We start from the raw sequence: 15,853 nt of genomic DNA on the forward strand, positions 1-15,853 counted from the left end.
ATGTAATATTATACATACATGATGTTAGCGTGTATAGTAGGATACAAACATGATGTCAAGTAGCAGTATACATACAGTATATGACATTAGTACATACATGATTTTAGCGTGTGCTCTGGTACTGGTGACCAGCACCATGAATAACTCTCCAGAGGTATGGGGAAGGTCATCACAGTAGACCGCCTCCCCCGTGGCCTGGCTCACTGCAGAGCGATGCATTATGGGTCGTCCTACCGGGTCCTGTTCGCTCTGTGTGTCTGGAACTTTCTGGAACCATGAAATAATAATGTTTAATCTCTCTGACTGAACCATATGAACTAGTGATGCGCGGGCCGGCTTTTTTCATATCCCGCCCGTCAGGATGGATTACTTAATAAAGTAATGGGTGGCCTGGGCCATGGCTCAGTGGTCCAGGCACCTTGGCTGGTAATCCAGTCTGGCAGTGTGCCGCGGGTTGGACTCCCGATCCCGACAGCCTTTACTGCATGTCTTCCCCCCATCTCTCTCCCCATTTCCTGTCAGCCTACTGTCTGTCCCTCCATGAAAAGAATATAAAATAAAGGCGAAAGCCACAAAAAAAACGATTTAAAAAAAAGAATAATAATAAAGCAATGGGTTAGCGTGTATAGTAATGCATTACTTAATGAAGTAATTCTAGGTGATTACCTGGAACTCTTGCAGGCTGGGTGTGAAGGTTCTAGGCAGAGGTTCAATCGCACTGCAGTCTGCGGGGGAAACGTCCACCGCCACACCCTGTGTGGCCGCACACGCACACGCACGCACGCACACACGCACACACGCACACACACACACACACACACACACACACACACACAATGTTGTGTTGTAGGTGTAGCAGTAGTGACTCAAAGTCTCTGCCTGATAACATTATTATCATGTTAACTTCTGTTACCCACTTGCACCCCAGCATCCAAGTTATCCGGCGATATGATTTTTTTGAGTGTTTTCTTTGTTTACATCAACATTAACGATAGCATTTATCATCCGGCATGTACGACCCGCCATGTTGTTTTCCAGAATGTGCTGTCAAGTGTGCAAAAGTCTCGCGCCTGGGAGCTCGTGTGCATGTGAATAAGCTCCAGTTGAACCCAACAGCCACGCACGTGAACACCAATGGCCACACCCATGAACCACATGGCCACACCCATGAACCACATGGCCACACCCATGAACCACATGGCCACGCCCATGAACCACATGGCCACACCCATGAACCACATGGCCACACCCATGAACAACATGGCCACGCCCCTGAAACAACTTGGCCACACCCATGAACCACATGGCCACGCCCATGAACCCCAGGCTATATAAATGTTACCATATTAACTATAATAATAAGTATTATAATGTACGATATGTTTCAGAGTGCTCAGCATAAAAGGGGTATTATAATGTACAATATGTTTCAGAGTGCTCAGCATAAAAGGGGTATTATAATGTACCATATGTTTCAGAGTGGTCAGTATAATGTATAAAGTGTGTTTACCGTATGTTTCAGAGTGTTAAGGTAGCACTTGCCGTAGCACTTGCACTAGCCCTGCCCTATTTAACTTAGATAGCATTTTATGTAGATATAAATCAAATCAAATCATGTTAATTCATAAAGCACATTTGACAACAATTTTCATTGTACCAAAGTGCTGTACAGAACTGTAGATAGATTACCATGTGTGGTTCTTTCTTACTGTAAACCGCTCAGGATTTAGAGTGTCTTGCCCAAATGCCTAAATTCTAAGGCTTCGTACACACATATCAGCCGAACATGCTCTGTGCTGTCCGTGTTTCATGGCCGCCCCAGTGCTTTTCCAATGGAAGTCACATGGTTTGACCAAACAGTTGTGTGTGATTGCCCCCCTCCCCCCATCACACACAACTGTTTGCTCAAACCATGTGACTTCCATTGGAAAAGCATTGGGGCGGCCATGAAAACACAGGCAGAGCACAGAACATTCGTTCTTTATGTGTGTACGAAGCCTAATTGTAATTGTATGAATGTTACCATGTTTCCGAATGTTACGGTATTACTGTTAGCATGTGTTTCAGGGTGCTAAGGCGTTACCATATGTTTCAGAGCGGTCAGGACATCCAGGTAGAAGCTGAACATGAGGCTGAGGGTCAGGGAGGTTCTGAACGTCTCCATTCCTCCAGGAGAACCAGGAGGAAGATCCACATCCTGCAGGAGAACCTGGTACACCTCCCTGAACGTCTGCTCCTCCCACCTCCTGAAATATACAACAAACAGGCCGGGGTCATTTTAGATTTTCTGTTTTACACACTTTCTGTTCTCATTTTGATCATAATACACCCACTTACTGAATGTCAATCTCCAGGTTTTCTTCACAATGATGTATTATGACACTATGGCACAGTAGGAGTCCAAATAGTGGTTCTCAAATGTTTTATTTGCAAATCCCCCCCTTAACTCTGAGAGTTACGGGTCCATTTGGTTCCGTTTGAACACTCAGAGTTACAGACAACAATCTGATATCTCCATAATAATTTCGAGTTGTAATCTTGTTAGGTTGTGTTTACATTACATCATCTCTGCCCGAGAGATACCAGACTTACCCTTCTGGCAGAATGCAAATGTTGTCCAGCAGGGGGAGTGGTTTTACCAGGCTACAAGAGAGTATACCCCCCGGTGCCCTATAGAGCGTCGCAGTCCCGCCTCCTACCCTGGACCAGGAAATGAAACCCAATGCATTTTCCTCATAGACATTTCTTAAAGTATTTATTTAAAGACGGTTACGCCGCGGACAAAGCCAACTAGAGTCGTGACAACTCATGACAACACAAACAATATTTTGGACCAAACAAATAATTACAAAGAAGAAAAACAACAAAAAAAGTGTTGTAACCTGCCGTTTTTTTCTTCTAATTATTTGTTTGGTCCAAAATATTGTTTGTGTTGTCATGAGTTGTCACGACTCGAGTTGGCTTTGTCCGCGGCGTAACCGTCTTTAAATAAATACTTTAAGAAATGTCTATGAGAATAATGCATTGGGTTTCATTTCCTGGTCCAGGGTAGGAGGCGGGACTGCGACGCTCTATACCGGGGGGGAGGTGGTGGAGTTTGTGGACAGCTACACATTTCTAGGAATACACCTGAACAACTTAGAAATAGAGGAATGGAAGCGCTGCAGGGATCTGTTAGTGGCTCTTAGATGGGTGCTCTTTGATGATACACCTGAACAACTTGTTGGACTGCATGGTCTGACAATGCTAAGGCACTGCACAGCAAGGGGAAGAGCAGACTGTTCTTCCTGAGAAGGCTCAGATCGTTTGGTGTGTGTAATAGGATGCTACAGATGTTCTGTCTGTTATGGCATGTGCTCTCTTCTTTGGTAGAACGTGATGGGGGGGTGCTGGGGGGGGGACTTACAACCTACACGGGCTTGTGAGGAGGGCGGGCTCTGGCGTGGAGTCCCCTCTGAAGGGGGTGGAGGAGGTGGCCAGGAACATCAAGGAAGCTGGATTGTATAGCTCTAATCTTCCAGTGTGTATTTATATTCATAATGTAAAATGTATATTTTATTGATCTGACCTTCCAGTGAGGAGGTCACAGGTCATGCGGGGTCGTAGAGTCGTCGGCGCGACTCCTCCATAGTAAACACTGATCTCCTCCGTTACCATGGAGAGCGGGCCAAACAACACCCGCATCGCCCCGGTAACCGTCGCCAAGGCGTTCTCCTTTCTGGGAGCCTGGCGGTATGAGCGCACAATCTCCCACTGACACATGCAGACACAAGCAAGCGTGCGCGCGCACACACGCACACACACACACACACACACACACACACACACAAAAGTGTAAAATGAAACCAAATGGACCCGCAAGAGTTACATTATTGTTAAACATCTGCATTCTTTAATTTACAAGACGTCTACACAATTAGAGAATGTAGAAGAATAGTTTTTTGATCAACACGTTTGACAGTTTTAAGGAAGGTGCAGGCGTAACAGACAGAGGGAGTGTTTAACACAATCAGCGCCGGGATTTCTTTCAAAATAGAAGCTGGGGTGCCGGGAAGATATTTGACTCTGTAAAGTTCTTTCCTGTTCAGTCGTGTTCTATTATAACACGTATAATTTGTAACTTTCTATTCTACAACTGTATAATAAAAGTATAATTTGTAACTTTCTACTCTATTATAAACAGGTATAATTTGTATTTTTTTTACTTTATTATAAACAGGAATAATTTGTATACCTTTCTGGTTCGGGGAATGAACACAGACAGGACGACATCCTCAGGTTTCAGGACCGTTTTTCTAAAACCAACGAAGAAGTCTTCATTCAGCGGAACCTCTCTACTCCCTCCTGTGAAAATGAAAAGAATAAAGGCCTATTCATAGTCTGGATTTTCGGAGTCTGGGTGACCACCGCTCCGGTGGTGAGGTGACCACCGCTCCGGTGGTGAGGTGACCACCGGAGCTGTGATAACGTGGTGCGGTGGTGAGTAAAAACAGAGAGAAGGGCTGGGAAGAGCGGTGGTTTGCTCTTCACCGTGGCTCAGTGACGTCATGTTGTAGTTCGGTGGTCACCTCACCACCGAAAATCCATACTATGAATAACGCTTTAGAATAGCAATGATGATGTTACAGTTTACAATTTAGGCATTTAGCAGACGCTTTTAATCCAGAGCGATTTATTAATTTTGCGGGACTAAATGGGACTTTTCTTTTGTTGTCGGCGAGAGCAGGCGGTCACTGCAGGCGGTCAAAAATGAAATCATTGCGGGAGCGGGCGGGTTTGGTCTGAAATTCAACGGGAGCGGGCGGGAGTGGGATTAATAAATCACTCCTGCGCAGGGCTCTAGTGGTAACCCCCTTTCTGTTGCGCTTAATTGCTTTTTATTAATTTGGCATGGTTTGCTTTGATTTGAATGGGTGCCGCTGCACTGGGTGTGTGTGTGTGTGTGTGTGTGTGTGTGTTCCGTCCGTCCATGGATGGACGGACGGAAAAGACGAGTGATGGACGGACGGACAGACAGAGAGGGTGCAAAACGTAGGGCTCCATCTTCGTCACCGCTAAACCCCTTATCCCTAAACTTCTTCGCCTTTGTTTTACTATTTAGAAAAACATTTCAACAGTTCAACTAGCCAATCTACATTGACACGTTGTGAGCTTGTGGACTGGCCATTTTAACTATTCGAAAATGTTTTGCAAAATAGTAAAAAAAAGGCAAAGAAATTTAGGGATAAGGGGTTTAGCGGTGGCAAAAATGGAGCCCATAGTCTCATGCCTTCGGCCTGGCGATAATGTGGACTCACCAGTTGAAACGACTTTCAGTTTGCAGTTGCCAGCGGCCAACAAGGGGTTAAGATCAGAGTTAGGAAACGCACTGACGATGTTCCCTCCAAGAGACTGATTTAGCAAAAACACACAATTAATGAATGCAATTACATAATTATGCATATTTAATAACATAATACATGATTGTGTAAAAACACATGTTTCCTCCAAGAAACCGAAACTGTAATTGACATACCAGTAAATTAACAGTGGCATGCAGGTGATGACAGTGATTATAATATAGTGTATGTAATAAATATAGGTGATAACAGTAATTTCTTACACATTACACACATTACATTTACAGCTATATCTATGTTCCATATCTGGACTCCTGTGATGCCGGGCAGGTGTTACAGTATAGATAGTAGGGTGTTACAGCTACCTTGTATCATAGCATATAGATACTTGGTGTTACTTACAGCTACGTTGCGTATCTGGACTCCTGCGATGCTAGGCAGGTGTTTGAGCAGGGCTCTGTACAGTTCAGTCTCGTGGTCAGGCAGTGATTTCACTACATTTCCCAGAATGCATTGCATGGCGGACAGGCTGTTCCCTGCTCCCACCCACACACCTGCAGGACAGAGACAGCAGTGGACCAAGTATTTACACTCGAGTACATACTGAATGAGCTATATCTTTTTTAACGTCAAACATTTTTTAAATGTCAAACATTTCAAAAATAATAAAATTGCTCAAAGTCCGCTGCAGACGACTTGCTGCCGTCGTTTTAACTGATTTTTTTTTGCAGATCGCTGTCACCCTTTTACGCCTTGGGTTTGAGAAAAGGTCACTTCAGCATAGATAGATCTTTATTGTCATTGCAACAAGTACAACGAAATTAAAAGTGCCAACCGATCAGTGCATCATAAACTAGAATATAAAAACTATAAAAGCTAATACAACAAGAACACACACATAACCGTACTTCATGTTATTGCACAAATCCCTATTGCACATGACTTGTACAGTACACACTTAATTGCAGCTGTTATTGCACAAACCCCGATTGTACTTAACTTAAAAACAGCCCAATAAAACAGGTATTTTAGCAATGGATCATTTCTTAGCAGCATTTAGTGTGGCTACCGCTCTGGGATAGATAGGATACTGAGTCTGCTGGTCCCTGACTTGAGCACTCTGCACCGTCTGCCTGATGGCAACACTTCAAACAGGGAGTGACCGGAGTGGGAAGTGTCCTTTATAATGTTCTGTGTTTTTTTTAGACAGCGGGATGAGACAGCATGTGACCGGGAGGAGCGTTCGACATTAGGTCACATATTTGTCCCAAGAAGTCCCTATACAGGCCATTCTGGGAGTGAGAGTGTGATGACAAAGAGACGTCTACACAGAACTCTGCATGGCCTTCACAGCGTAGAAGCAACGTTCCTAGAAGGATTGTTCACATTCAGGACAGAAAACACAGAGAGTGAACGGTCCAAATGACAGAATAGACTGTCAGCCTCACGTACAACCTGGGAAGAATAGCGTCAACAAGGAACGTCCCGCAATCACAAGGAGCGCACAGCGCACGCACAGCTCACAGCTGGATGATGATGCGCGCTCGTGCTGATCCATGCAGTCGCAGACCCTGAACATGTCCCGACCCAAACACTGAAGTAAACTTGTTGTCGTTTGATTAAACCAAAAAATAGCGTCCAATAGCTTGTTATTTTTGTGACGAGGAGCGCTGTGTGTACACACGTCGCCTCGGGCCAACAAAACACTCCCACAGTGAAGCCTGATTTATACTTTGTTGTATACGATGTGTTGCATGCTGAAAAATAAAAGCTTGATCTACAAGCTCACAACGCGTCGCGTCCGCGACACGTTGTGAGCTTGTAGATCAGCTATTTTCAGCACGCGGAAGCATATGCAGGAATTTGCCCTCACAATAAAAGCATTTCAGCTTTCACAAGTCGGGGCTTCATTTTCACATGGCCAAGACAGAAGCAAAGTGGAAAAGCATTTCGGATTTGGTGGCATTTCACATTGCAAAAGGGTGCAGGAAGAGTGGGCACCTAAACATTGTGGGCACAGAGAGAGAGAGAGAGAGAGAGAGAGAGAGAGAGAGAGAGAGAGAGAGAGAGAGAGAGAGAGAGAGAGAGAGAGAGAGAGAGAGAGAGAGATAGATAGATAGATAGAGATTTCCGCACAATACATGTGCATATGCTGGGAATTAAGTGGTTAACGTAATGATGACCTCATACCCTGTGGCGTGTGAGTGATGTCATACAGCTCCTTGACTCTGATAGGTGAGATAATCAGTGGGTGGAGCACTCCTTTGAACTTCATTTCAGGACCTGAGAAACAAAACAAAAAGTAATTACTGCTCTGAAAGTTATTCAATTAATTTGACTTGAATGGAGTACTTAGTGTTTCCATTTAAAAGCATCATACATACATACATCATAGATTTGTACACATTTGAAAACTTGAAATTGGACATTCTGCACAATGAGTACTTTCTACTTTTGGTACTTTAAGTACACTTTGATACCAATACTTTTGTACTTTTACTCAATTAAATGTTGAATACCGGACTGTTACTTGTAACAGTATGTATTTCAATGTATTTCTATATTGCAGTATTGATACTTTTACTCAAGTACAAAATGTGATACTTTTTCCACCACTGCATATTGCAAGCTATACTCAGTGCAGCTCTGCTCATCATGGCTTGAAGCCACCTGGTGGTTGAATGGCCACTCCACATATTAAAATAAACCTGTGGGTGTGGCTGAGAATCTGGGGGTGGGTATGTGGGTGTGTCTAACAGAGGTACCTCTGGGTCCTGATAAAGATCAGTTTGAGACTGAGGAACAAAGATATGGGATCCCACTGTACTTCTACTCCACTCCATCTCAAAGGTTCATCAGGCTTCAGTTAGTTGATGCATGTGTGATGCATTGAGAGCCCGTAGAGCTTGTAGATTGGTTATTTTTCAAAGAAAAACTAAACCATATAGTTGTACTTCTTCTACCACTGGCATGAAAACATAATTCAGGACCTCTAGTACCGATGGTTTTATCTCCTACCAGGACCTCTACAGGTCCTGGTGATATAATCTTATATTAGAGTTATCTCCTACCAGGACCTCTACAGACATATATAATCTTATATTAGAGTTATCTCCTACCAGGACCTCCCATTAGTGGTATCCTATGCTAGTGGTATATTGTTGTTATGTACAAGATACAAGATACCCATGTACCTGACTAAATACTTCCTTAATGTCAAAGAAGTCCACGATCACAACACCAGAGGGAGTTCAACAAAACAGATCCAGATTTGACTCAAACAATGGATTAAATTCATTCAATCAATCAAGTTAGTGGTGTATTATTGTTATGTCCTACCACACCACACCACACCACACCACACCACACCACACCAACACACACACACACACACACACACACACACACACACACACACACACACACACACACACACACACACACACACACACACACACACACACACACACACACACACACACACACACACACACACACACACACCTATGTTAGTGTTTCCTAGCACCAGAGGGGCCTCAGGGTGGGTTGATTTGAGGTGAAGCAGGTCCTCCACACAGACAGGAAACACCCAGGATCCTCTGTCCCCATGGAACTCCTGTCTGTCTGCGTGGACCTGTCTGTCTCCTTCCTGTCTGTCTGCATGGAACTCCTGTCTGGCCTGGCTCTGGGCCTCTGACATCAACTGGTAGACAGACAGACAGACAGACAGAGACAGAGACAGACAGTTAGATAACTTTGCAATAGAGCACCAAAGTCTGACGTCACTTTCAGTCACACATTGTGTGTGTGTGTGTGTGTGTGTGTGTGTGTGTGTGTGTGTGTGTGTGTGTGTGTGTGTGTGTGTGTGTGTGTGTGTGTGTGTGTGTGTGTGTGTGTGTGTGTGTGTGTGTGTGTGTGTGTGTGCGCGCGTGCGCGTGCGTGCTTGCATGTGTGTGCATGTGTGTTTCATAAGTATTGGCAAGATCTTTTGTGACTAAATAATAACTATTGGATCCACAGCTTCTTTCTTTTTTACATGTCCTGAAAACATTTCCTGCCTGCCTGCCAGCCAGCCAGCCAGCCAGCCTGCCAGCCAGCCAGCCTGCCAGCCAGCCAGCCAGCCAGCCTGCCAGCCAGCCAGCCAGCCAGCCAGCCAGCCTGCCAGCCAGCCAGCCAGCCAGCCAGCCATCCAGCCAGCCAGCCAGCCAGCCAGCCAGCCTGCCAGCCAGACAGCCAGCCTGCCTGCCTGCCAGCCAGCCTGCCAGCCAGCCAGCCAGCCTGCCAGACAGCCAGCCTGCCAGCTTGCCTGCCAGCCTGCCAGCCTGCCTGCCAGCCAGACAGCCAGCCTGCCTGCCTGCCAGCCAGCCTGCCAGCCAGCCAGCCTGCCAGCCAGCCAGCCAGCCAGCCAGCCATCCAGCCAGCTAGCCAGCCTGCCTGCCAGCCTGACCCTCTAAAAAGTAAACACAGTGGTACCGTGTATTTGTATATTTGACCATGAACAGAGAAGCGTGAACATTCCACGAGGGAAGCAGTCAGCTGACACCGTGACATCCGACCTTGTGAGTCAATCGTGACTCAACAGAAAACACAGCTGCACAGTTTTCAATGCATTCATCAGAAGGACAATCAGTCACCAGAAGCAGGAACGTGTGTTACTTTTCAATGACTAACATTCATTAGGAGGACAATTTCAGTCACAAGAAGCAAAGCGGTGTGTTTTCAATGAGTCTAACATTCATTAGAAGGACAATTTCAGTCACCAGAAGCAGAGACGTGTGTTTTCAACTAGTCTAACATTAATTCATTAGAAGGACAATTTCAGTCACCAGAAGCAGAGCGGTGTGTTTTCAACTAGTCTAACATTAATTAATTAAAGGACAATTTCAGTCACCAGAAGCAGAGCGGTGTGTTTTCAACTAGTCTAACATTAATTCATTAGAAGGACAACTTCAGTCACCAGAAGCAGAGCGGTGTGTTTTCAACTAGTCTAACATTAATTCATTAGAAGGACAATTTCAGTCACCAGAAGCAGAGACGTGTGTTTTCAACTAGTCTAACATTAATTCATTAGAAGGACAACTTCAGTCACCAGAAGCAGAGCGGTGTGTTTTCAACTAGTCTAACATTAATTCATTAGGACAATATCAGTCACCAGAAGCAGAGACGTGTGTTTTCAACTAGTCTAACATTAATTCATTAGAAGGACAACTTCAGTCACCAGAAGCAGAGCGGTGTATTTTCAACTAGTCTAACATTAATTCATTAGAAGGACAATTTCAGTCACCAGAAGCAGAGACGTGTGTTTTCAACTAGTCTAACATTAATTCATTAGAAGGACAATTTCAGTCACCAGAAGCAGAGACGTGTGTTTTCAACTAGTCTAACATTAATTCATTAGGACAATATAAGTCACCAGAAGCAGAGCGGTGTGTTTTCAACTAGTCTAACATTAATTCATTAGGACAATATCAGTCACCAGAAGCAGAGACGTGTGTTTTCAACTAGTCTAACATTAATTCATTAGAAGGACAACTTCAGTCACCAGAAGCAGAGCGGTGTATTTTCAACTAGTCTAACATTAATTCATTAGAAGGACAATTTCAGTCACCAGAAGCAGAGACGTGTGTTTTCAACTAGTCTAACATTAATTCATTAGAAGGACAATTTCAGTCACCAGAAGCAGAGACGTGTGTTTTCAACTAGTCTAACATTAATTCATTAGGACAATATAAGTCACCAGAAGCAGAGCGGTGTGTTTTCAACTAGTCTAACATTAATTCATTAGAAGGACAATTTCAGTCACCAGAAGCAGAGACGTGTGTTTTCAACTAGTCTAACATTAATTCATTAGGACAATATAAGTCACCAGAAGCAGAGCGGTGTGTTTTCAACTAGTCTAACATTAATTCATTAGAAGGACAATTTCAGTCACCAGAAGCAGAGACGTGTGTTTTCAACTAGTCTAACATTAATTCATTAGGACAATATAAGTCACCAGAAGCAGAGCGGTGTGTTTTCAACTAGTCTAACATTAATTCATTAGGACAATATCAGTCACCAGAAGCAGAGACGTGTGTTTTCAACTAGTCTAACATTAATTCATTAGGACAATTTCAGTCACCAGAAGAAGAGCGGTGTGTTTTCAACTAGTCTAACATTAATTCATTAGAAGGACAACTTTAGTCACCAGAAGCAGAGCGGTGTGTTTTCAACTAGTCTAACATTAATTCCTTAGAAGGACAATTTCAGTCACCAGAAGCAGAGACGTGTGTTTTCAACTAGTCTAACATTAATTCATTAGAAGGACAATTTCAGTCACCAGAAGCAGAGACGTGTGTTTTCAACTAGTCTAACATTAATTCATTAGAAGGACAATTTCAGTCACCAGAAGCAGAGACGTGTGTTTTCAACTAGTCTAACATTAATTCATTAGAAGGACAATTTCAGTCACCAGAAGCAGAGACGTGTGTTTTAAACTAGTCTAACATTAATTCATTAGAAGGACAATTTCAGTCACCAGAAGCAGAGACGTGTGTTTTCAACTAGTCTAACATTAATTCATTAGAAGGACAATTTCAGTCACTAGAAGCAGAGACGTGTGTTTTCAACTAGTCTAACATTAATTCATTAAAAGGACAATTTCAGTCACCAGAAGCAGAGACGTGTGTTTTCAACTAGTCTAACATTAATTCATTAGAAGGACAATTTCAGTCACCAGAAGCAGAGACATGTGTTTTCAACTAGTCTAACATTAATTCATTAGAAGGACAATTTCAGTCACCAGAAGCAGAGACGTGTGTTTTCAACTAGTCTAACATTAATTCATTAGAAGGACAATTTCAGTCACCAGAAGCAGAGCGGTGTGTTTTCAACTAGTCTAACATTAATTCATTAGAAGGACAACTTCAGTCACCAGAAGCAGAGCGGTGTGTTTTCAACTAGTCTAACATTAATTCATTAGAAGGACAATTTCAGTCACCAGAAGCAGAGACGTGTCTTTTCAACTAGTCTAACATTAATTCATTAGAAGGACAACTTCAGTCACCAGAAGCAGAGCGGTGTGTTTTCAACTAGTCTAACATTAATTCATTAGAAGGACAATATCAGTCACCAGAAGCAGAGACGTGTGTTTTCAACTAGTCTAACATTAATTCATTAGGACAATTTCAGTCACCAGAAGAAGAGCGGTGTGTTTTCAACTAGTCTAACATTAATTCATTAGAAGGACAACTTTAGTCACCAGAAGCAGAGCGGTGTGTTTTCAACTAGTCTAACATTAATTCCTTAGAAGGACAATTTCAGTCACCAGAAGCAGAGACGTGTGTTTTCAACTAGTCTAACATTAATTCATTAGAAGGACAATTTCAGTCACCAGAAGCAGAGACGTGTGTTTTCAACTAGTCTAACATTAATTCATTAGAAGGACAATTTCAGTCACCAGAAGCAGAGACGTGTGTTTTCAACTAGTCTAACATTAATTCATTAGAAGGACAATTTCAGTCACCAGAAGCAGAGACGTGTGTTTTCAACTAGTCTAACATTAATTCATTAGGACAATTTCAGTCACCAGAAGCAGAGACGTGTGTTTTCAACTAGTCTAACATTAATTCATTAGAAGGACAATTTCAGTCACCAGAAGCAGAGACGTGTGTTTTCAACTAGTCTAACATTAATTCATTAGAAGGACAATTTCAGTCACCAGAAGCAGAGACGTGTGTTTTCAACTAGTCTAACATTAATTCATTAGAAGGACAATTTCAGTCACCAGAAGCAGAGACGTGTGTTTTCAACTAGTCTAACATTAATTCATTAGAAGGACAATTTCAGTCACCAGAAGCAGAGCGGTGTGTTTTCAACTAGTCTAACATTAATTCATTAGAAGGACAACTTCAGTCACCAGAAGCAGAGCGGTGTGTTTTCAACTAGTCTAACATTAATTCATTAGAAGGACAATTTCAGTCACCAGAAGCAGAGACGTGTCTTTTCAACTAGTCTAACATTAATTCATTAGAAGGACAACTTCAGTCACCAGAAGCAGAGCGGTGTGTTTTCAACTAGTCTAACATTAATTCATTAGAAGGACAATATCAGTCACCAGAAGCAGAGACGTGTGTTTTCAACTAGTCTAACATTAATTCATTAGGACAATTTCAGTCACCAGAAGAAGAGCGGTGTGTTTTCAACTAGTCTAACATTAATTCATTAGAAGGACAACTTTAGTCACCAGAAGCAGAGCGGTGTGTTTTCAACTAGTCTAACATTAATTCCTTAGAAGGACAATTTCAGTCACCAGAAGCAGAGACGTGTGTTTTCAACTAGTCTAACATTAATTCATTAGAAGGACAATTTCAGTCACCAGAAGCAGAGACGTGTGTTTTCAACTAGTCTAACATTAATTCATTAGAAGGACAATTTCAGTCACCAGAAGCAGAGACGTGTGTTTTCAACTAGTCTAACATTAATTCATTAGAAGGACAATTTCAGTCACCAGAAGCAGAGACGTGTGTTTTAAACTAGTCTAACATTAATTCATTAGAAGGACAATTTCAGTCACCAGAAGCAGAGACATGTGTTTTCAACTAGTCTAACATTAATTCATTAGAAGGACAATATCAGTCACCAGAAGCAGAGACGTGTGTTTTCAACTAGTCTAACATTAATTCATTAGGACAATTTCAGTCACCAGAAGCAGAGACGTGTGTTTTCAACTAGTCTAACATTAATTCATTAGAAGGACAATATCAGTCACCAGAAGCAGTAAATAATGAAACTGACGTACGATAAGTTCTGGAGGGAAGATCAGTTCTTGTGTTTCGTCCAATGGGAGGAGGCCGTCTCTGTCGAACAGATCCAGAGCGCCCTGCAGCGCAAAAGAAAACTTACAAACTACATTCTACTGCTACATAAACAAACTCGACCTTTATGATCAACTGTAACACAAAACAAACTATCCTACAGTCAGTTATTACCTGCATCCAGGGAGCATCGCTAGTTGGGGTGACAGGGGAGGTTATTTGGGGTGACAGGGGAGGTTATTTTTCTAGTTGGGGTGACAGGGGAGGTTATTTGGGGTGACAGGGGAGGTTATTTTTCTCTCCCTTTTCATATTTAACTGGGACATTCAGCTCTTTAACCCATTTGGGACTGAGACCAGATTCTACAAATGTCTTAAAAAGGTATATTCAGTGATTTCACTTAATTCAAATATCACTTATTTTTTCTTATTTTTTGGATAATCCTCCCTACTATAAAGTGTGCTGACCATATAAGGAGTTCCTCACTGTCCCCAGTGAGCCCCTGGGGTAAAACAAAACCCTAGTTTTGGTTTGGGCTTTGGGTGGCAAAGCTTTCATCCAATCAGGATGAGAGGGGCCTTCCTCCAATCATGATCGAGTGGGGCGGGCCTTAGTGTGTGTGCTGTTGGTCTGTTGTACTTCCCTCACTGTAGAGCGTGTGCATGTGCACATCTTGTTACCAGGGCGGACGTTTTTTTTTCTCCAAATCACCCGAATCACTGAATGCTCCTTTAATAAGACATCATCATTAAAATAGGAATAGCTCTATATTGTGATAGTAATCATTGTCTCCGTATCTCTTTGATTAACAGAAAACCCATTGTGATGACACAAAGAAAAGAGCAGAAACACACAGTCACAGTCAATGCGATAGATCATTGATGGTGAGCAATGAATGATCTGTTATTCTGAGGGTGACTCTGTGTCCTTAAAAACCTACGTTGTATTCTGTTCCCTTCTGGCAGAAGTCTGCGTTCCCATTGGCTTGGCCAGAGTCTCCATTCCCATTGGCTCTGCAACAGTCTGCATTCCCATTGGCTCTGCAACAGTCTGCATTCCCATTGGCTCGGCAACAGTCTGCGTTCCCATTGGAGCTAGACTCCTGTGAAGACATTTAACCACAACAAATACTGATTGTTAAATCATAACAATTACGGATTAAATATAATGATGAATTAAACTGATATGTTCTAATATTCATTCATCGTCTTGTAATAATTATTGTATAAAAGTGTAACCCAATCCATAATATAATGATGTATTCACATTTTTATTGAGTAAAAGTACAAAAGTATTGGCAGCATCAGATCCACCTTTATTGTCAAATCACAGTAAAATGTTGTTCAGAGGTCTTAAAAATGTGAAAACATAATTTGAAAAGAGACCCTTGCAGATCTGCTGTTTTCAAATAATTTTGAAATAATCTCTTCACTTAGAAAATACATTGTGTGTGTCAGGTGGGGTAATTCCGTTTAGGCCGAAAAGGTCCTGACTGAACCAAACGCTAGCCTGCACCCTGTTATTAAACTAAGGGCCTAAATTGCTGCTCCAGTGCCTTCTTTTTCGCTATCTCCCAAGGGTTCGGTAATCTTGGCTATGATGACTAAAGTATGAACCAAGTCGTGAACTTGAGAAGGTTTAATTACGATTTAGGTACGCTTATATTCCGACAAGGTTCTTGCTGGTGAGCGTCACCTTAAAAAGAGGGGAGGATGATAC

At 42.6% G+C, this 15,853-nt stretch overlaps 1 protein-coding gene across 3 annotated transcripts in view; it reads right to left on the bottom strand.

Moving 5' to 3' along the window:
* The window catches only part of aox6 (aldehyde oxidase 6), a 47,024-nt gene that overhangs the window by 21,794 nt on the left and 9,377 nt on the right, over window positions 1-15,853 (bottom strand). For all 3 annotated transcript variants that reach the window (XM_079494717.1, XM_079494718.1, XM_079494719.1), the window contains 11 exons: window positions 15,075-15,236; window positions 14,119-14,199; window positions 8,844-9,042; window positions 7,530-7,622; window positions 5,742-5,893; window positions 5,298-5,391; window positions 4,235-4,344; window positions 3,569-3,753; window positions 2,084-2,246; window positions 667-753; window positions 98-267 (listed from right to left, as the gene is read on the bottom strand). In XM_079494717.1, the coding sequence (XP_079350843.1) occupies window positions 98-267; window positions 667-753; window positions 2,084-2,246; window positions 3,569-3,753; window positions 4,235-4,344; window positions 5,298-5,391; window positions 5,742-5,893; window positions 7,530-7,622; window positions 8,844-9,042; window positions 14,119-14,199; window positions 15,075-15,236 (1,496 nt within the window). The remainder of the gene's footprint in view (window positions 1-97; window positions 268-666; window positions 754-2,083; window positions 2,247-3,568; window positions 3,754-4,234; window positions 4,345-5,297; window positions 5,392-5,741; window positions 5,894-7,529; window positions 7,623-8,843; window positions 9,043-14,118; window positions 14,200-15,074; window positions 15,237-15,853) is intronic.

Source organism: Electrona antarctica (genome assembly GCF_951216825.1).
Source record: "Electrona antarctica genome assembly, chromosome: 23".
In the NCBI taxonomy this organism is placed as follows: domain Eukaryota; kingdom Metazoa; phylum Chordata; class Actinopteri; order Myctophiformes; family Myctophidae; genus Electrona; species Electrona antarctica.